General features: G+C 45.4%; 1 protein-coding gene across 1 annotated transcript in view; it reads right to left on the minus strand.

Annotated features, from left to right (window-relative positions):
- Positions 1-21,955, minus strand: part of LOC146831111 (carbonic anhydrase 3-like) — a 265,313-nt gene extending 243,358 nt beyond the window's left edge. Inside the window, exon 1 of the mRNA XM_085605341.1 lies at positions 21,849-21,955. Within this exon, the coding sequence (XP_085461467.1) occupies positions 21,849-21,888 (40 nt within the window). The 5' untranslated portion in view covers positions 21,889-21,955. The remainder of the gene's footprint in view (positions 1-21,848) is intronic.
- Positions 21,956-22,589: the final 634 nt, after the last annotated feature.

The following is a 22,589-nucleotide window of genomic DNA, read 5'->3' on the forward strand; positions in this document are numbered from 1 at the left end:
CAGTTATACACACACCACATCAGTTATTCAAACTGAAACAAATGCACACTTACTCTTTTCTACAATCACTGATACAAGTACAAACTCATCCATGCAGCCACTCTCACAATCACTGACTTTCATGTATAGTCATTTATATACTTCAACTTTCACATACACTGCCTTTTACATATGTAGTTAGTTGGACATGTAACATTGAGACATCCATTCTCTCACCAACATACCATACACACACTCACAATCGTACAGCTGTTTCCACATGCACTCTTGAACCCGTACACACAGTGAATTAACCACTCAAACATCTATGCACAGACTCATACACCTCCCACGCACCCACACACACACCCAGGCACCATACAGATACTCAGACAACCAATCAATAACCCATATAGATCCTCAATTAGCTACTCACCAACCCATCCAACCGCTTACACACCAACTGACAAACTAAACTGTGTGAATGTCTGTATCAGTCACTAACCCGTGCATTCAGTAAGACACATGTAATCACTCACTTAAACAGTCAGTCACACACCTACTAAATCCTCTATCCAGACCCTTATACAGCCACTCATTCTTCAATACACCTTGGCATATATATAAAATGTATTTAAACTTTATAGAAACACACATTCACTGGATGATGTCATCAGTGATGTCATTTTAGATATCATCAGTGATGTCACTGACCATGTCATGAATGATGTAATATGTGACGTCATCAGCAGTGTATTGCGGAGGCGCGAGTTATTTTTATCTGAACTAACTATCACGGGGGAATTTCTATGGTTTTGTACGAGTGAAATGTCCAACTAACTATAACGTCCCTGAAACCTATGGTTTTTTCAGTGAATTTCTATGGTTTTTTAAATGCTAATATCTAACTATATCGTGCCTGAAACCTATGGTTTTCAGTGAATTTCAATGGTTTTTTAAATGCTAATTTCTAACTATAACATGCATGAAACCTATGTTTTTTTCAGTGAATATATATATATATATGTAACCAAAGTCCTGATCCTCCAATTGTTAGGAGGGGATATACCAAAGGTCTGAACTACAAACAGGCATATATATGTTTATAGATATATATATATTTTTTAAGGTAAATACAACAGTTTTCAGTAACCGGGGCCTAGGTGCGATTTCAGGTGGACTGTAAAGGAACACAGGTCAGATATATCAAGAGCATCATCCTAGTCAAGGTTTTTATCTTTGGCTTACAGAGAAGGTTAAATCCTTCAGCAGGGCAAGATCCTAGACTGATGACAATGAGGGTCCCTCGAAGTTGGATGCATCGCCGACAAGCTCCAGATGTTCCTAGTGTATGTAGGTGTTTCACTGTATTCTAACTGTCTTTTAGCATAGCACTGGCTCCGGTCCTGGTTAGTCAGAGTCTGTTACCACCAGTACCCATCACTAAAATTTGGGGGCACAGGAGGACTTTCTGCTCCTCTGTTGGTTCTTTCTGCACATCTCTTGCTTCTTCCTGCACTTTTCTACGTCTTTCTGAACTTCTGTTGCCTCTTCCTGCATTTGTCTTGCTTCTTGCTGCGCTTTTCTTCCTCTTTCTTCACATGTCCGAACTTTTTAGGCATAGTTAGAAATTAGCATTTAAAAAAAACATTGAAATCCACTGAAAAAACCATAGGTTTCAGACATGTTATAGTTAGAAATTAACATTTAAAAAACCATTGAAATTCACTGAAAAAAACATAGGTTTCAGGCATGTTATAGTTAAAAATTAGCATTTAAAAAACCCTAGAAATTCACTGAAGAAACCATAGGTTTTAGGTACTTTATAGTTAGTTGGACATTTCACTCATACAAAACCATAGAAATTCCCCCGTTATAGTTAGTTCAGCTAACTATAACTCTTGCCCCCGCAATGCACTGCTGATGACGTCACATATTACATCATTCATGACATGGTCAGTGACATCACTGATGACATCACTGATGACATCTCAAATGATATCACTAATGACATCACTGATGACATCATCCACGTGAAGATCTGATCCACCTCCTTACACAGTAAAATAACCTTTGATACACCCACTGTACCAGTTACTACATACACACTCACTGATTCCCTGGTCTACATTCACATCCACTCATTCACCCGTAGAATCACTCATATATGTAGTCCTTTCATCAATACAAACCTATAATAAGCACTCATACATCTATACATCTATACAGACACTCACACACCACCACTCAGCCAGAGTTACTCACACACCTAGTCAGTCATGCAAAGAATCAATCACACTTCCATTTACTGACCTATACAGTTATACACACACCACATCAGTTATTCAAACTGAAACAAATGCATACTTACTCTTTTCTACAATCACTGATACAAGTACACACTCATCCATGCAGCCACTCTCACAATCACTGACTTTCATATATAGTCATTGTTAGACCTGGCATCATTGGCATGAGTCTCTCCTCCATTTTTTTCTGTTTGCCTCCTCTGTTTACGATGTTTTTGCTGGATTATTGCTTTGGGCACTGTGCCACTGCTGATCAGTGCCACAGTGCAAGTGCTCCCTATGTTAAATTGTTACATTGATTGGTGTTACCATGATTGGCTTGGTTGACTTACTGTTCAGACCCTAGTCTAGGGCACTGCGGGTGCCAAGGGCGTGTAAGTTAACTGCTGCTGGTGGGCTTGCAGCACTGGTTGTGCCACCCACGGAAGCAGCGTGTAAAATGTGTCTCAGGCCTGCCACCGCAGCGCCTGCGTGCAGTCCCTGACTGCCATATCGACTTGGTAAGGAAACCTACTTACCAGTCTCTAAACCTTCACTTTGCCACATTTCAGACACCTCTATGGTAGGCCCTAGGGCAGGGTGCATTGTTGGTAAAAGGTAGGTCATGCCCTGATGTGTGTGGCATGACCTAATAGTGAATTACAGCCATTTTCGTTTTTCACTATTGAAGGGCTACCTGCCTCCAATAGGCCAGACTGGGCAGACTGATTATTAACTCCATTATAATCTATCTGACTCAGGGAGCATGGTAGCAAGTCGAGTTTAGTATCCCTGAACTCAGAATTTAATAACACACCCTTTAGGATGGATGGTTTTTAAATTCTATGTTTGAAAATAGCACTTTTAGAAAGTGGCTATTTTCTTGTCCAACTATCTACCGGTCTCTGCTGGTTTGGTGTGTGTGTCAGGGGCTGGGTGGCTCCAGAGGTCTGAGTGAGTCAGTGTGGGGTGAATGGGGCGTTTACACGTAGAGTGAGGGAAGAGTAGCCTGCCCTGCCTGACACAATACTGGCTCCGCCTCCTGCTGGGCGACTGATAGCCCTGCTCCTGCCAGTGACAATACTGGCTCCGCCTCCTGCTGGGCGGCTGAGGACTCTGCCCTGCTCAGTGAATAGGCCAGGTGCCTCTGCCTGGCAACACCCACAACAAACCTGAGATGGTGGGAATCTCCCTGCTTGGACAAAGGGAACAAAGGGAAAAAGGGGTATAAGAGACGGACCCCTGAACCAAGAACTCAGATCACTTCTGACAAGGAAACCTGTACCAAGGACAAGAAGCCTGCTGATCTAAGGACTTGCCTCCCCTTTCTGCCAGAGTGCTGTTTTGCTGTGGAGGAACCTGAAAGCTGCTTCTTTATTTTTGCCAAGGAACAAGGAGAGAGGAACTTGGTGTGTACTCTCTGAACACTTGCTAGAAAATCTCCAAGGACTGGAAGAGTGCCAGTCTCCTGTTGAAGTCACAGGGCCAAAGGACTTCACCATCTACTGAATTGCTGAATTGCTGGAAAGTGTTGTTTCCAGTACACAAGGGAAAATCTGCAGTCTCGACGCCAGCAGCAACGCCAGTGAGCAGTGGGTATCGGCCCCGGCTCCAAGTGACCCCGTCTCGACGCCGGTATCGACGCCAGTGAGGAGTGAGTATCGGCTCTACCTCCAAGCGACCCCGTCCCGACGCCGCTGCTGATCGCATCGACTCGACGCCCTTCTCGACGCCGTGAGCGCTGCTCCGGCCCGACATCCCTCGACGCCGCTGCGGATTGGCCCGACTCCGAGGCACGATCGACGCCGACCTCGACGCCGACATCTCGACGCCGTGGATCATCGTTTTCTTCGTTTCTCAAGGTACTGTACTTGTGGGGTCTGTTGCGACTCCAGGCTTGACGTAGCGCTCCTCGCGGTCGACGCCGAACCTTGGGAATCTTGTAGACTCGACGTCGTGTGACTCCTGTGGGGGTTACATTGTTGCCGAAGAACTGTGCTCAGAAGAATACTTTGCTAAAGAACTATTTGCCAAGAAGAAACCTTATTTGAACTATTATTTTTCCTTCCAAAGAGTATTTATTAAGACTGTGGTATATTTTTGTCGTTATTTGGTCTTGTGCTAAGCCTTATATAAAAATACTATTTTTATAATAACTTCTGTGTCGTGTCCATCTGTAGTGTATTCACTTTATTACTGTATGTGGTCATAAATGCTTAACACACTGCCTCTGAGATAAGCCTGTCTGCTCTGCCAAGCTACCAAGGGGGTAGCAGGGGTTATCTGAGTGTGTAATCCCCTTTCCCTGACTAGAGTTGGTTGGTCCCTATTTGTCAGAAGTGTATACCTCTGCCAACTAGAGACCGCCGGTTCTAACATTGGTGGTCAGCGGTGAGGATTGAACTTTGCATTTGTGACTCATGTGCAGTGATTAGTGTACGCTACATAGTGAAAGCAGACCATAACGGAGCCACAATCTGTTTTTGGTAGGATATTCTATTTTTGTTCTCCGCTTCCCTGGAGCTTATTTTTCTTAAACACTGCCAGTTTTGACCATGGAGAATGCCGGAGCTGCTACACCTGTGGAGAATGTTGTGGGGGAATTCGATAAGGAGAAGATAGATTCCTACACGCTAAAAGATCTGAAAGGATTTTGCAAACAGTTTAAAGTTCCTACCACAGGTGTCTCAAAGAAAGAGGGCTTCCTCAAAGCGCTGAAGGCCTGGTTAGAGGCCAGAAATCCCTCTGATCCGGTGGTGGTACCGGAAGAGGAAGAAGAAGAGGAAGAGGAAGAGCCCACAGGTGGGCCAGTATCATCTCCAGGCAGTAGTGCGTCCTCTAGGAGCCTTTCCCCCGAAGAATTAGAAGACAGGGAGAAGGAGAGGGGGTACAAGTTAGAAATGGCAAAACTTAAATTAGGAGGGCAGTTGGAATTAGAGAATGCGAGAAGCAAGAGAGAAGCTGAAATGGAGAGCAAAAGATTAGATTTTGAGAGAGAGAAATTAGCGTTTGAACGTGAGAAGATGGTGAGGGAGATGGAGCTTAAAGCTAAGAGTTTAGAGTTGAATCCCTCTGGTGGCAGCACTCCATCTGTGCCTGCAGAAAGTCGGTTTTATTTCCCTAAAGATGTGATCAAGGATTACAGTAAGAATGAAGATATTAGCCAATGGTTTAAAGCGTATGAGTTAGCATTGTTGGCCCACCGGGTCCCTGAGAAGGATTGGGGAACGGGGTTGTGGAGCCGCTTTACAAACGAGGGGAGAGATACCTTGTTGAGCCTTCCTGCTGAGGATAGGATGTCTTATACTCATATGAAAGATGCTTTAATGCTGAGATATGGCTTAACTCCAGAAAAGTACAGACAAACCTTTAGAGAATGTAAGAAGTTGCCTGGTACTACGTGGGTTGAATATGTGTCTTTTTTCTGCAGAACCATGGATGGTTGGATAAAGGGTAGCAAGGTTGATAGTTATGATGCTCTTTATGATTTGTTTGCTTGGGAGCACTTGTCTAATAACTGTTTTCCAGAGCTACGCCAGCACCTTGTTGATAGCAAGCTATCTAACCCTAGAAAACTTGCTGAGGAGGCGGACCGCTGGGTCAGTACCAGGGTCCACAAGGGTCCAGTGGGAGACTCAGCCAAAGGTGGGCAGGGTCCCCAGCAGAAGAGTGGGGGGGACAGGGGTAAACAGAGGGAGTTTCAGAAAGGGCCCCAAAGTAGTCCCCAAGGGAACCAAGGGAAGGGTTCCCAGCCTCCCCCTGTAAAGAAGCCAGAGGCCCCGACAGGTAAACCTGTTCACAGGGGCCCCATGACCTGCTATGCCTGTAAGCAGGTGGGACACCGTTATTATGATCCCCAGTGTCCCATGAAGGATTCGAATGCACCGCCGCGTGCACCCCCTCGGCAGGTAGCGAGTGTAGCCCTGGGAGGGGAGGAGATGGGTGCCCCCGGTGGGTGGGGTCCCGCAGAAATGTCCCTGGTCTCTTTAGGAGACGTGGAAATGGTCCCTCCAACCCCTCTGCCTAGTAACACTAGGAAATATAGGCAGTGGGTGACCATTAATGGCCATAGGGTGGAAGCTCTCAGAGACACCGGAGCGAGTGTGACAGCTGTCAAGTGTCACTTGGTGTCCAGAGAGCAGGTGGTCCCTCATGCATTCTACCCCGTTGTAGCTGCTGACAACTCACAGAGTCAGTGTGAGGTAGCTCAAGTTCCCTTTGAGTGGGGGGGGGTCTCAGGTACTCTTCAGGTTGCTGTGAGGCCCGCCATGCCTGTTGATTGTCTCTTGGGCAATGATTTGGAGGACTCCCCTTGGGCTAAGGTGGAGAGAAAATCGCATCTGGAAATGTTGGGTCTGCCTGAGTGGGTGTGTGCGACCACCCGGTCCATGTCAGTCAGTAAGGGTGTTGATGGGGCCCTGGAGCCTGAAAGTATGGCCCAGGTCCCAACCGTGAAGAGAAGAGGCAGGGGGCGCGGGAAACCGTCCCCCATCGTTCCCGCGGTCCAGGAGGGAGCAGACCCTGAGGGGGATGCCCTGGAACCGACAGGAGAACAAGTGGCCGAACTGGGAGACCTGCCCGAGCTGACCCATTGGCAGCAGGATGGTGGTCCCTCCAGGGAGGAATTTTGTGCTGAACAGAAAGTGTGCCCTTCTCTTGTGGGTATGAGGCAGCAGGCCTCAGCCCAAACGACAGGTGATCAGTCAGGATCACATTGGGTCTACTGGGAGAACGACCTCCTGTATAGCGAGCCTAAGGCTGCTGAGCCTGGGTCAGCCCGTGTGCTGGTGGTACCCCAGCGCTTCAGAGCCTTCCTACTGGGGTTGGCTCATGACGTTCCGTTAGCTGGACATCTGGGGCAGGACAAGACCTATGACAGGCTTGTCACCCATTTTTATTGGCCTCAGATGAGAAGGGATTCAGATATCCATTGTAGGACCTGTCAAACTTGCCAGGCAAGTGGGAAAAGTGGGCGGAAGCAGAAGGCTCCCCTCCAACCTTTTCCCGTCGTCAGTACCCCCTTTGAGCGAGTGGGAATTGACATTGTGGGGCCCCTGGACCCCAAGACAGCCATGGGCAACAGGTTTATCCTGGTCTTGGTGGACCATGCCACCCGGTACCCGGAAGCCATCCCTCTCCGAACAGTGACGGCCCCCGTGGTGGGACGGGCACTGATGGGTGTTTTCTCCCGCATGGGGTTCCCCAGAGAGGTGGTGTCAGACCGGGGCACCAACTTCATTTCGAATTATATGAAGTCTCTGTGGAAGGAGTGTGGGGTAACCTACAAGTTTACCACTCCTTACCACCCTCAAGGTAATGGGCTGGTTGAGAGATTCAACCGGACCCTAAAAGGCATGATCATGGGTCTTGAAGAACCAATGAGGCGTAAGTGGGACGTCCTCTTGCCATGCCTGCTGTTTGCTTACCGTGAGGTGCCACAGAAGTCTCTAGGGTTCAGCCCCTTTGAGCTTTTGTATGGTCACCCGGTAAGAGGACCTTTGAGTCTGGTCAAAGAAGGCTGGGAGCAATCTCCCAGGAAACCTCCCCAGGATGTATATAGTTACATGCTGGCCTTTAGGAACCAGACTCGGCGCTTCAGAGATCTTGCTCAGGCAAATCTGGAGGCCAGCCAGGAAGAGATGAAGCGGTGGTACGATCAGAATGCCACTCTGGTTGAGCTTCAACCTGGTCAGAAAGTTTGGGTCATGGCCCCTGTGGAACCTTGTGCGCTCAAGGACAGGTGGACTGGACCATTTGAGGTTGTGGAGAAAAAGAGCGATGTCACCTACTTGGTGGACTTGAAGTCTCCCAGGAACCCCTTAAGGGTCCTGCATGTCAACCGGTTAAAGCCCCACTTAGGAAGGTCCGAAGTGGGCATGCTCCTTGCCACAGATGCTGGGATGGAGGAGGAGAGCGAGCCTCTTCCTGACCTCCTGTGTGCAAAAGAAAAAGATGGGTCAGTGGATGGTGTTGTCCTCTCTGACACACTGACCCCTGAGCAGCAGCAAGATTGTCGCCATCTGTTGGTACAATTCCCTGATCTGTTCTCCTTAATCCCTGGTGTCACTCAGTGGTGTGTCCATGATGTGGACACTGGGGACAGCACTCCTGTGAGGCACAAGGCCTACAGGGTGACTGAAAAGGTCAGAGCATATATCAAGGAGGAGGTCTCCAAGATGTTTGCCTTAGGGGTGGTTGAGTCCTCTAGCAGTCCTTGGGCCAGCCCAGTGGTCTTGGTCCCAAAGGCTGCAGCGCCCGGTGCTTCACCAGAACTTCGGTTCTGTGTGGATTACCGAGGACTCAATTCGGTCACCAAGACTGACGCGCACCCCATCCCCAGAGCTGATGAGCTCATCGATCGGTTGGGGGCTGCCCGGTACCTTAGTACGTTTGATCTAACGTCTGGGTACTGGCAGATCGCCTTGACTGATGGGGCAAAAGAGAGGTCTGCATTCTCCACACCAGATGGGCACTACCAGTTCCGTGTGATGCCCTTTGGGATGAAGAATGCCCCTGCCACATTCCAGAGGTTGGTTAACCAGGTACTGGCCGGGCTGGAAGATTTCAGCGCCGCCTACCTGGACGATATAGCAGTGTTCAGCGCCAGCTGGGAGGAACACTTGCGCCACCTCCAGGAAGTGTTGTTGGCCCTGCGCAGAGCAGGCCTCACAATCAAGGCTAGTAAGTGCCAGATTGGGCAGGGTTCAGTGGTGTACTTGGGGCACCAAGTAGGGAGCGGCAAGGTGGCCCCCCTGCAACCCAAGATAGATACCATCCTGGCTTGGGAACCGCCCAAAACCCAGACTCAGGTGAGAGCCTTCTTGGGTCTCACGGGTTACTACAGGAGGTTTGTCAAGGGGTATGGCAACATTGTGCACCCCTTGACCTCGCTGACTTCCAGGAAGCAGCCGAGACTTGTGATCTGGACTGACGCCTGTCAGAACGCCTTTGACACCCTGAAAACTGCAATGTGTACAGCACCGGTCCTCCAGGCACCCGACTTTTCAAAAGAATTCATTGTCCAGACAGACGCTTCAGAGCATGGTGTGGGGGCTGTTCTAGCACAGATGAATGAGGAGGGCCGAGACTTACCTGTAGCCTTCATCAGCCGGAGGTTACTTCCCAGGGAACAAAGGTGGAGTGCGATAGAGCGTGAGGCATTTGCTGTGGTCTGGGCGCTGAAGAAGCTAAGACCCTACCTGTTTGGGACTCACTTCCGGGTTCAGACAGACCACAGGCCCCTCAGATGGTTAATGCAGATGAGGGGTGAGAACCCAAAGCTGTTGAGGTGGTCCATTTCCCTACAGGGGATGGACTTTACGGTGGAACACCGCCCTGGTACAGATCACGCCAATGCTGATGGTCTGTCCAGATTTTTCCGCCTTAGTGATGAGGACTCCCTGGGTGAAGGGTAGTTCTCCCCACATTTCAGCTGGAGGGGACACGTGTTAGACCTGGCATCATTGGCATGAGTCTCTCCTCCATTTTTTTCTGTTTGCCTCCTCTGTTTACGATGTTTTTGCTGGATTATTGCTTTGGGCACTGTGCCACTGCTGATCAGTGCCACAGTGCAAGTGCTCCCTATGTTAAATTGTTACATTGATTGGTGTTACCATGATTGGCTTGGTTGACTTACTGTTCAGACCCTAGTCTAGGGCACTGCGGGTGCCAAGGGCGTGTAAGTTAACTGCTGCTGGTGGGCTTGCAGCACTGGTTGTGCCACCCACGGAAGCAGCGTGTAAAATGTGTCTCAGGCCTGCCACCGCAGCGCCTGCGTGCAGTCCCTGACTGCCATATCGACTTGGTAAGGAAACCTACTTACCAGTCTCTAAACCTTCACTTTGCCACATTTCAGACACCTCTATGGTAGGCCCTAGGGCAGGGTGCATTGTTGGTAAAAGGTAGGTCATGCCCTGATGTGTGTGGCATGACCTAATAGTGAATTACAGCCATTTTCGTTTTTCACTATTGAAGGGCTACCTGCCTCCAATAGGCCAGACTGGGCAGACTGATTATTAACTCCATTATAATCTATCTGACTCAGGGAGCATGGTAGCAAGTCGAGTTTAGTATCCCTGAACTCAGAATTTAATAACACACCCTTTAGGATGGATGGTTTTTAAATTCTATGTTTGAAAATAGCACTTTTAGAAAGTGGCTATTTTCTTGTCCAACTATCTACCGGTCTCTGCTGGTTTGGTGTGTGTGTCAGGGGCTGGGTGGCTCCAGAGGTCTGAGTGAGTCAGTGTGGGGTGAATGGGGCGTTTACACGTAGAGTGAGGGAAGAGTAGCCTGCCCTGCCTGACACAATACTGGCTCCGCCTCCTGCTGGGCGACTGATAGCCCTGCTCCTGCCAGTGACAATACTGGCTCCGCCTCCTGCTGGGCGGCTGAGGACTCTGCCCTGCTCAGTGAATAGGCCAGGTGCCTCTGCCTGGCAACACCCACAACAAACCTGAGATGGTGGGAATCTCCCTGCTTGGACAAAGGGAACAAAGGGAAAAAGGGGTATAAGAGACGGACCCCTGAACCAAGAACTCAGATCACTTCTGACAAGGAAACCTGTACCAAGGACAAGAAGCCTGCTGATCTAAGGACTTGCCTCCCCTTTCTGCCAGAGTGCTGTTTTGCTGTGGAGGAACCTGAAAGCTGCTTCTTTATTTTTGCCAAGGAACAAGGAGAGAGGAACTTGGTGTGTACTCTCTGAACACTTGCTAGAAAATCTCCAAGGACTGGAAGAGTGCCAGTCTCCTGTTGAAGTCACAGGGCCAAAGGACTTCACCATCTACTGAATTGCTGAATTGCTGGAAAGTGTTGTTTCCAGTACACAAGGGAAAATCTGCAGTCTCGACGCCAGCAGCAACGCCAGTGAGCAGTGGGTATCGGCCCCGGCTCCAAGTGACCCCGTCTCGACGCCGGTATCGACGCCAGTGAGGAGTGAGTATCGGCTCTACCTCCAAGCGACCCCGTCCCGACGCCGCTGCTGATCGCATCGACTCGACGCCCTTCTCGACGCCGTGAGCGCTGCTCCGGCCCGACATCCCTCGACGCCGCTGCGGATTGGCCCGACTCCGAGGCACGATCGACGCCGACCTCGACGCCGACATCTCGACGCCGTGGATCATCGTTTTCTTCGTTTCTCAAGGTACTGTACTTGTGGGGTCTGTTGCGACTCCAGGCTTGACGTAGCGCTCCTCGCGGTCGACGCCGAACCTTGGGAATCTTGTAGACTCGACGTCGTGTGACTCCTGTGGGGGTTACATTGTTGCCGAAGAACTGTGCTCAGAAGAATACTTTGCTAAAGAACTATTTGCCAAGAAGAAACCTTATTTGAACTATTATTTTTCCTTCCAAAGAGTATTTATTAAGACTGTGGTATATTTTTGTCGTTATTTGGTCTTGTGCTAAGCCTTATATAAAAATACTATTTTTATAATAACTTCTGTGTCGTGTCCATCTGTAGTGTATTCACTTTATTACTGTATGTGGTCATAAATGCTTAACACACTGCCTCTGAGATAAGCCTGTCTGCTCTGCCAAGCTACCAAGGGGGTAGCAGGGGTTATCTGAGTGTGTAATCCCCTTTCCCTGACTAGAGTTGGTTGGTCCCTATTTGTCAGAAGTGTATACCTCTGCCAACTAGAGACCGCCGGTTCTAACAGTCATTTATATACTTCAACTTTCACATACACTGCCTTTTACATATGTAGTTAGTTGGACATGTAACATTGAGACATCCATTCTCTCACCAACATAGCATACACACACTCACAATCGTACAGCTGTTTCCACATGCACTCTTGAACCCGTACACACAGTGAATTAACCACTCAAACATCTATGCACAGACTCATACACCTCCCACGCACCCACACACACACCCAGGCACCATACAGATACTCAGACAACCAATCAATAACCCATATAGATCCTCAATTAGCTACTCACAAACCCATGCAACCGCTTACACACCAACTGACAAACTAAACTGTGTGAATGTCTGTATCAGTCACTAACCCGTGCATTCAGTAAGACACATGTGATTACTCACTTAAACAGTCAGTCACACACCTACTAAATCCTCTATCCAGACACTTATACAGCCACTCATTCTTCAATACACCTTGGCATATATATAAAACGTATTTAAACTTTATAGAAACACACATTCACTGGATGATGTCATCAGTGATGTAATTTGAGATATCATCAGTGATGTCACTGACCATGTCATGAATGATGTAATATGTGACGTCATCAGCAGTGTATTGCGGAGGCGCGAGTTATTGTTATCTGAACTAACTATAACGGGGGAATTTCTATGGTTTTGTACGAGTGAAATGTCCAACTAACTATAACGTCCCTGAAACCTATGGTTTTTTCAGTGAATTTCTATGGTTTTTTAAATGCTAATATCTAACTATATCGTGCATGAAACCTATGGTTTTCAGTGAATTTCAATGGTTTTTTAAATGCTAATTTCTAACTATAACATGCCTGAAACCTATCTTTTTTTCAGTGAATATATATATATATATGTAACCAAAGTCCTGATCCTCCAATTGTTAGGAGGGGATATACCAAAGGTCTGAACTACAAACAGGCATATATATGTTTATAGATATATATATTTTTTTTAAGGTAAATACAACAGTTTTCAGTAACCGGGGCCTAGGTGCGATTTCAGGTGGACTGTAAAGGAACACAGGTCAGATATATCAAGAGCATCATCCTAGTCAAGGTTTTTATCTTTGGCTTACAGAGAAGGTTAAATCCTTCAGCAGGGCAAGATCCTAGACTGATGACAATGAGGGTCCCTCGAAGTTGGATGCATCGCCGACAAGCTCCAGATGTTCCTAGTGTATGTAAGTGTTTTCACTGTATTCTAACTGTCTTTTAGCATAGCACTGGCTCCGGTCCTGGTTAGTCAGAGTCTGTTACCACCAGTACCCATCACTAAAAAGTTGGGGGCACAGGAGGACTTTCTGCTCCTCTGTTGGTTCTTTCTGCACATCTCTTGCTTCTTCCTGCACTTTTCTTCGTCTTTCTGGACTTCTGTTGCCTCTTCCTGCATTTGTCTTGCTTCTTGCTGCGTTTTTCTTCCTCTTTCTTCACATGTCTGAACTTTTTAGGCATAGTTAGAAATTAGCATTTAAAAAAAACATTGAAATCCACTGAAAAAACCATAGGTTTCAGGCATGTTATAGTTAGAAATTAACATTTAAAAAACCATTGAAATTCACTGAAAAAAACATAGGTTTCAGACATGTTATAGTTAGAAATTAGCATTTAAAAAACCTTAGAAATTCACTGAAGAAACCATAGGTTTTAGGTACTTTATAGTTAGTTGGACATTTCACTCGTACAAAACTATAGAAATTCCCCCGTTATAGTTAGTTCAGCTAACTATAACTCGCGCCCCCGCAATGCACTGCTGATGACGTCTCATATTACATCATTCATGACATGGTCAGTGACATCACTGATGACATCACTGATGACATCTCAAATGATATCACCAATGACATCACTGATGACATCATCCACGTGAAAATCTGATCCACCTCCTTACACAGTAAAATAACCTTTGATACACCCACTGTACCAGTTACTACATACACACTCTATGATTCCCTGGTCTACATTCACATCCACTCATGCACCCATAGAATCACTCATATATGTAGTCACACATCAATACAAAACTATAATAAGCACTCATACATCTATACATCTATACAGACACTCACACACCACCACTCAGCCAGAGTTACTCACACACCTAGTCAGTCATGCAAAGAATCAATCACACTTCCATTTACTGACCTATACAGTTATACACACACCACATCAGTTATTCAAACAGAAACAAACGCATACTTACTCTTTTCTACAATCACTGATACAAGTACACACTCATCCATGCAGCCACTCTCACAATCACTGACTTTCATGTATAGTCATTTATATACTTCAACTTTCACATACACTGCCTTTTACATATGTAGTTAGTTGGACATGTAACATTGAGACATCCATTCTCTCACCAACACTCCATACACACACTCACAATCGTACAGCTGTTTCCACATGCACTCTTGAACCCGTACACAAAGTGAATTAACCACTCAAACATCTATGCACAGACTCACATACCTCCCACACACCCACACACACACCCAGGCATCCATACAGATACTCAGACAACCAATCAATAACCCATATAGATCCTCAGTTAGCTACTCACCAACCCATGCAACCGCTTACACACCAACTGACAAACTAAACTGTGTGAATGTCTGTATCAGTCACTAACCCGTGCATTCAGTAAGACACATGTAATCACTCACTTAAACAGTCAGTCACACACCTACTAAATCCTCCATCCAGACACTTATACACCCACTCATTCTTCAATACACCTTGGCATATATATAAAACGTATTTAAACTTTATAGAAACACACATTCACTGGATGATGTCATCAGTGGTGTCATTTGACATATCATCAGTGATGTCACTGACCATGTCATGAATTATGTAATATGTGACGTCATCAGCAGTGTATTGTGGAGGCGCGAGTTATTGTTATCTGAACTAACTATAACGGGGAAATTTCTATGGTTTTGTATGAGTGAAATGTCCAACTAACTATAACGTCCCTGAAACCTATGGTTTTTTCAGTGAATTTCTAAGGTTTTTTAAATGCTAATTTCTAACTATATCGTGCCTGAAACCTATGGTTTTCAGTGAATTTCAATGGTTTTTTAAATGCTAATTTCTAACTATAACATGCCTGAAACCTGTGTTTTTTTCAGTGAATATATATATATATACATATATATATGTAACCAAAGTCCTGATCCTCCAATTGTTAGGAGGGAATATACCAAAGGTCTGAACTACAAACAGGCATATATATATGTTTATATATATATATTTTTTTTAAGGTAAATACAACAGTTTTCGGTAACCGGGGCCTAGGTGCGATTTCAGGTGGACTGTAAAGGAACACAGGTCAGATATATCAAGAGCATCATCCTAGTCAAGGTTTTTATCTTTGGCTTACAGAGAAGGTTAAATCCTTCAGCAGGGCAAGATCCTAGACTGATGACAATGAGGGTCCCTCGAAGTTGGATGCATCGCCGACAAGCTCCAGATGTTCCTAGTGTATGTAGGTGTTTTCACTGTATTCTAACTGTCTTTTAGCATAGCACTGGCTCCGGTCCTGGTTAGTCAGAGTCAGTTACCACCAGTACCCATCACTAAAAAGTTGGGGGCACAGGAGGACTTTCTTCTCCTCTGTTGGTTCTTTCTGCACATCTCTTGCTTCTTCCTGCACTTTTCTTCATCTTTCTGGACTTCTGTTGCCTCTTCCTGCATTTGTCTTGCTTCTTGCTGCGCTTTTCTTCCTCTTTCTTCACATGTCCGAACTTTTTAGGCATAGTTAGAAATTAGCATTTAAAAAAAACATTGAAATCCACTGAAAAAACCATAGGTTTCAGGCATGTTATAGTTAGAAATTAACATTTAAAAAACCATTGAAATTCACTGAAAAAACCATAGGTTTCAGGCATGTTATAGTTAGAAATTAGAATTTAAAAAACCTTAGAAATTCACTGAAGAAACCATAGGTTTTAGGGACTTTATATTTAGTTAGACATAGTCACACATCAATACAAAACTATAATAAGCACTCATACATCTATACATCTATACAGACACTCACACACCACCACTCAGCCGGAGTTACTCACACACCTAGTCAGTCATGCAAAGAATCAATCACACTTCCATTTACTGACCTATACAGTTATACACACACCACATCAGTTATTCAAACAGAAACAAATGCATACTTACTCTTTTCTACAATCACTGATACAAGTACACACTCATCCATGCAGCCACTCTCACAATCACTGACTTTCATGTATAGTCATTTATATACTTCAACTTTCACATACACTGCCTTTTACATATGTAGTTAGTTGGACATGTAACATTGAGACATCCATTCTCTTACCAACACACCATACACACACTCACAATCGTACAGCTGTTTCCACATGCACTCTTGAACCCGTACACAAAGTGAATTAACCACTCAAACATCTATGCACAGACTCACATACCTCCCACGCACCCACACACACACCCAGGCACCCATACAGATGCTCAGACAACCAATCAATAACCCATATAGATCCTCATTTAGCTACTCACCAACCCATGCAACCGCTTACACACCAACTGACAAACTAAACTGTGTGAATGTCTGTATCAGTCACTAACCCGTGCATTCAGTAAGACACATGTAATCACTCACTTATACAGTCAGTCACACGCCTACTAAATCCTCCATCCAGACACTTTTACACCCACTCATTCTTCAATACAGCTTGGCATATATATAAAACGTATTTAAACTTTATAGAAACACACATTCACTGGATGATGTCATCAGTGATGTCATCAGTGATGTCATTTGAGATGTCATCAGTGATGTCACTGACCATGTCATGAATGATGTAATATGTGACGTCATCAGCAGTGTATTGCGGAGGCGCGAGTTATTGTTATCTGAACTAACTATAACGGGGGAATTTCAATGGTTTTGTACGAGTGAAATGTCCAACTAACTATAACGTCCCTGAAACCTATGGTTTTTTCAGTGAATTTCTAAGGTTTTTTAAATGCTAATTTCTAACTATATCGTGCCTGAAACCTATGGTTTTCAGTGAATTTCAATGGTTTTTTAAATGCTAATTTCTAACTATAACATGCCTGAAACCTATGTGTTTTTTCAGTGAATATATATATATATATATATATATATGTAACCAAAGTCCTGATCCTCCAATTGTTAGGAGGGGATATACCAAAGGTCTGAACTACAAACAGGCAGATATATGTTAATATATATATATATATATATTTTAAGGTAAATACAACAGTTTTCGGTAACCGGGGCCTAGGTGCGATTTCAGGTGGACTGTAAAGGAACACAGGTCAGATATATCAAGAGCATCATCCTAGTCAAGGTTTTTATCTTTGGCTTACAGAGAAGGTTAAATCCTTCAGCAGGGCAAGATCCTAGACTGATGACAATGAGGGTCCCTCGAAGTTGGATGCATCGCCGACAAGTTCCAGATGAAACTGATTGAGTGGGACAAATCTGGAATTGTTAGCCACCACATTCAATTCACAAGTCGAATAGATTTCCCTCTTCACCCCGGTCCCAGGTTTTACCTTTGGACGTAGTTTCTTTTTTTGTTCTCAAAATCATCCAGGGTGCAATGCTAAAAGCATCCCTTCAACCACTGCCATGGACTCATGAAAATCCCTGTCACAGTTACAAGTTACAAGTCCTGATAATGGACGTTTATTTTCATGGTGAGGGGACTTTTTAGGCGGACCACAAGGAATTACACAGGCAGGGTGACTAGTCTTAAGTATTTGATGATAACCTATCAGAAATCTGCACGTCATGAGTTCATATCCCTGGCAATGCTGTCCAAGTTGTTTGCTTTTCATGTATTGCTAGAGTTTTCTACTATTTGCTACCATTACATGCCAGCTCATAGCAGTGCAATACTGGCTCTTCTTAGGCAACTCCAGGTCAGCTACTGAAGAAAGAGACCAGGATAGCCCTCCCATCCCAGCGAACTCTGACAGGCCTACTTCTCTAGTTATGGACGGCCAGAAAGTAAGGGCTGCGGAAAGCCACAGACATGGTCAATACCACATCCTCCTGAGCTTCTTTGCGCATTCTCTGCCCCTGCTGTGGGCACCCACTAATGTCCTCCTTCCTGAGACTTAACATTCTCCCTTGTATGTTCTACTCTGCTCCTGGTGCCTGCTTCCTGGACCTTGCTATTACCCTCTTTGGTTGGATCATGTGAGGGCTCTTCACTTATCCAACTATGTACTCAATCAGCTACATACTCATCCACCCACCATGCCATTCATTCACTGTCCACAAATCCTTTTTCTACTTCCCACAGAGCAACCGATTCATCCACCACCTTCCCATCCACTAAATCACCTATGCATCCACCCACTTACCTATCCTAACAACCACATATGCACAACCAAACAATCATACTTGCAAACCATTACTGTTAAATAATAAATAAACAATGTAATTGTTTAAAAAAACAAAGGCCATTGGCTTGGTCAATGTTTTTTTTAACTCACTCAGATGGCCCTGGCGCATTTGAGACTGCCTAACGCCAATGAAAGCAGCCTTGCACCAAGGTGCAAGAGTGCCTGCATTATGGACAGGATTGTTTTTGAGCAGGAAGGAATACCTTCCAGCACAAAAATAGACGTAAAAGGCAATTTCCTCTTTGTATGTGGGACACAGAATGCATCACGCATAGGAAGAGGAAGTAACGAGTAGAAATAAACATGTTTCCCCTCATTATGCCATGGTAGGGGTAGCGTACCAGTTGGGTGCAATCCCAGGCTTATTGATTTCAGTCAGTATGGGATTGCAATAAATGCCATAGGTAGGTACATGGACAACCGTGCTCCACCCACACCTAAACCTACAAAAAGAAATGCAACAAGGCACAAGCCACTGCTTTGCATCACATTTCTATACAAAGACACATAAATCGCCCCTTGCATGGCTTTGTAAATGTTTCTTAAGACTTTCCGCTGCCTTGCGTCAACTTGCGTGACACCAGGACAACACAAAGGATTAGTAAATCTCGGGCCTAACTATTTGGGGCATAAGAAGTGGTGCAAGGTTAGTGCACACTCTGAGGATGCCTTTTGCAGTTGGGCGTTAAGGGTCCCTTGCACTCTTAGAGTCCCTACACCAGAGAGGCGTACAGCTCTCTAGGCTAGACTGACTTAAACATCTCACCATCCCAAATGCAGTCTCAAGTCACAGCAGCACTTGGCACAGCACATTTTTATAAATATGGAGCACAGCCCCAGTCTGTGTCTTATGCAGACCAGGGCTATGAACCATATTATTGTATTAGGGTCCTTTGCGCTTCCTAGCAATATCCAGTGAACAAACTACACCAGGGCATCGGTTCCAAGATAGCCTGATCCACACAAAATTCCCAGGCCACAGTGGCTTTGTAGATGAGTGCCATTAGGTTAGTTGCATGTAAATGTATCTTGTGAGAATATTCTGAAAATGTGGCATCGATACAACCCTCCTGGAACCACGCTGGACATCCCTTAACTACAATTTGCAGAATGCTGCTTAATGATTCAGTGGGCGAAACATTTCTCAGAGTTATTTGGAGGATTGTGATTATATAACCAAGGCACTTCTGTCCAGAAATAGGCTCACACAATCTAAATGATCTCAAATATGATGCTCAATCTTAATGAAATATCAGAGGCATCAAGAATGACAACCTTTGTAATGTGCAATATTAAATATGGTTTCTCCATTTTAGACACCACAATTCCCCAGTTCCAGTCCTTATCAATGGATTTGTCCTCTGAGACAAGTCACTTACATTTTAGCTTTAATGATTGTAATCATAAGCTGAGAACTGTGCTACGAGCATCAGAAAACTACAATGACCTGGTGAAAAACAGCAACGCTTGCTACATCGTGATGTTCAGAACCAGCCTTGAGATAGTGTAATAGTCGAGATCATCTTCTCTTTTTTACAATGGTCCTGAAGAATTGCCACCAGACCCGCAGGGGGCTTTCTTAGGCAAGAAACTTATCGACCACTTGAACCAGATATACACTGCAGGACCATTACCTCCAGGCAGGGCTCACAGTTTTTAGCTGGGTTAGTGCACCCACAGAATAAAATTATTGCTAAGGGCAGTACTAGACCACTTTTAAACTACACTGCACACTCACTACACTACCCTGTCCACATACCCTCACACACCCAAGGGCTTCATCAAAAAAAGATCTCTGCTAAAGAGCCCCTTCGCGGGTGCCCGTCGGGCATTGCAGCGTTGGCCCACTGAGGAGCAGGCCCAATGATGAAGCATGACATCCTCTGAGGTGTGTGAGGGCAATCCATAACAGACCTGAACACTCCTTCACAAATAGGAACTGCACATTGGCAATTTGCGTATCGTATTTGGGAGTATATGTGCAGGACCTGGTTAAAAAAGCTCCTGGTTCCTTCCTTTTAAGAAACTAAGAGTAAACTTACACATGTAAATTACTCTCAAGTGTAAGTTACGATTGTGAATAGACCCACAAGTCTTTAAAATGCTATGAATGTAACTCTCAAGCCCATAGTAACTAAAAGTAGCACTGCTGTTCATGCAACTACTGGGCACATCATGATGCAACTCAGAACAAACCTCAGCTTTCAGGCACAAAATATGTTTCACAGTGAATAGTTGAAGTGAAAGAAGTGCAAAGTGGCTTTGCGTTGTGGAGCGCCAACAACCTTCACTATCTATTCAAATGGGGTCTACTAGGGACTAAATGCCACACTCTACAATAGGTTTTCATGAAAAGCCAACTCTTCCAAAAATAGCAGACCAAAATCGTGGCGCCAAATGAAACGGTGATGGATCAAACCCAGATCTGTTGACTGGGTGTGAGTGTTTGATTGGTTCTGATGCTCCGTCCATCACCACCCCCTTTTGTACCGCCAAATGAAACCAGGCACAATCAAGAGATAAGCAGAAAGTCATGAGATATTCCTGAGTGTTTGATGTATAATTTCTAAATATGATGTATTTTACACCGCTTACCCTTGGATTGTTGTCCTGATACATATCCTGGTTGATGTAGCTTGAGTATAAATCTCATTCAACGCTGTGCTGCGTAATCTTTGCAGCATATTGCAACACTGACCATCGCATTAAAACGGGTTTTTGGCACAGGCATGGATGATGACATCACTGTAACTCTTAATAAATATAAAATTGCATTTGTTTTTTTAACAATCGTGCAATGCAGCAGCGCTTACTTTCACATTGTACCAAGATTAGTGCATTTGGGCCTAAGAGTCTTTCCCAACTGTATTCTCTAAAGAAACCCACGGAAATGCATGTATTGAGACAATTGCATCAAAACAAAGTTACGAGATCGTGCAGTGCTCAAGTCACCAAAAACTGTTCCCTCTCCATCCATCAAGTGAGGGAATAAAACAGACAGCCCTGTCTGTCACTGCCCCTCTCGAAGAAGCAGCCCAACCTCATGGCTCTACACAACCATGTACTTGCGTCCCCAGCCCACAAAGATGGTGAAGTGATATGCAGCAAAACTGGAAAGACCACCAGGAAAACCGGTGAAAACTTGTTGTTGGGACCAAGGGCAATTACCAATCTCACTGACACGGGGTAAAGGAATGGGACCACACAGCCTGCTGCAGTCAGCTTAGTAATGTAAACAATATCATTGCTAAGACCTGTATGAGGGAATTCCATCTCAGAATCAAGGCCCAAGCAAGAGATGTGGTAAGGCGTGCTCTCCTGAAAATCCCCACATTTTACTTTGAGAGCTTTTGAGGCCAGTAGCACTTGAACAACCATAGAGATTCAAAGTGCACGTGAACCAGAAACCTCCACTGAGCTCCGCATACCTTTCCACAGAGTGACTCTTCCTGCAGACCTGGGTCCACTCACCATTGTGCCTGGAGTAGCCCCACTCGTGCCTCTGCGCCATCTCCTCTGCCTGTTTTCCTGCGCTGCGCCTGCCTGCCGGGTCCGTGTACTTTCTTTCCCTATATCTCGTTGGGTGTGCTTTATCTGTGGGGTTTTATAGGTGAGCCCTCCACCGTGTCCTCTAATGGGGGGGCGCAAGAGTGCTTGGCACCGGCAGCTGCCTGTCTGCAGCTGGGTGAGACTAGAAGTAATCCTCTTCATTGATCTTTTTATCTGCGCCTTTATTCCGCTTTCCCCTGGCACGGATCCGCGCAGTTAGGTCATCCCCGAGAGCCGAAACAATGCACATCACAGACGTACCTTTGTAGGGCGCAGCTGTGCGCCCAGCTGATGCCTGCCCTAAAGGGCCACAGACATACCTCTGTATACACAGGCGCCTCAGAAAGGAATCTTATCTGAGCCTGCTATCAAAGGACACACGCGGCGCGCTCACAGTACGCCGCCTTTTACACCGACCAGTCTCCCGCCATCAATGCATCCCGGTAAACAGAACGTGTGACGCAGTTTACAATCAAAGCAAGGCACATTACTCTCCCATGCGAGCTGGTCAGCGCCATTTTACGTTTTCGAGCTGTACGTGCGGTTTAGACTGCAACAATATTTTCTTTTAATACTGTGAATAATAAGCACAACCGATTGAAGGAATGTTTGGGCATGTTCATCATTAAGGCACAGCTGTTTGATATTAATGTGATCTATAAA

This window comes from Triturus cristatus, chromosome 5_1 (genome assembly GCF_964204655.1).
Source record: "Triturus cristatus chromosome 5_1, aTriCri1.1, whole genome shotgun sequence".
Classification (NCBI taxonomy): Eukaryota; Metazoa; Chordata; class Amphibia; order Caudata; family Salamandridae; genus Triturus; species Triturus cristatus.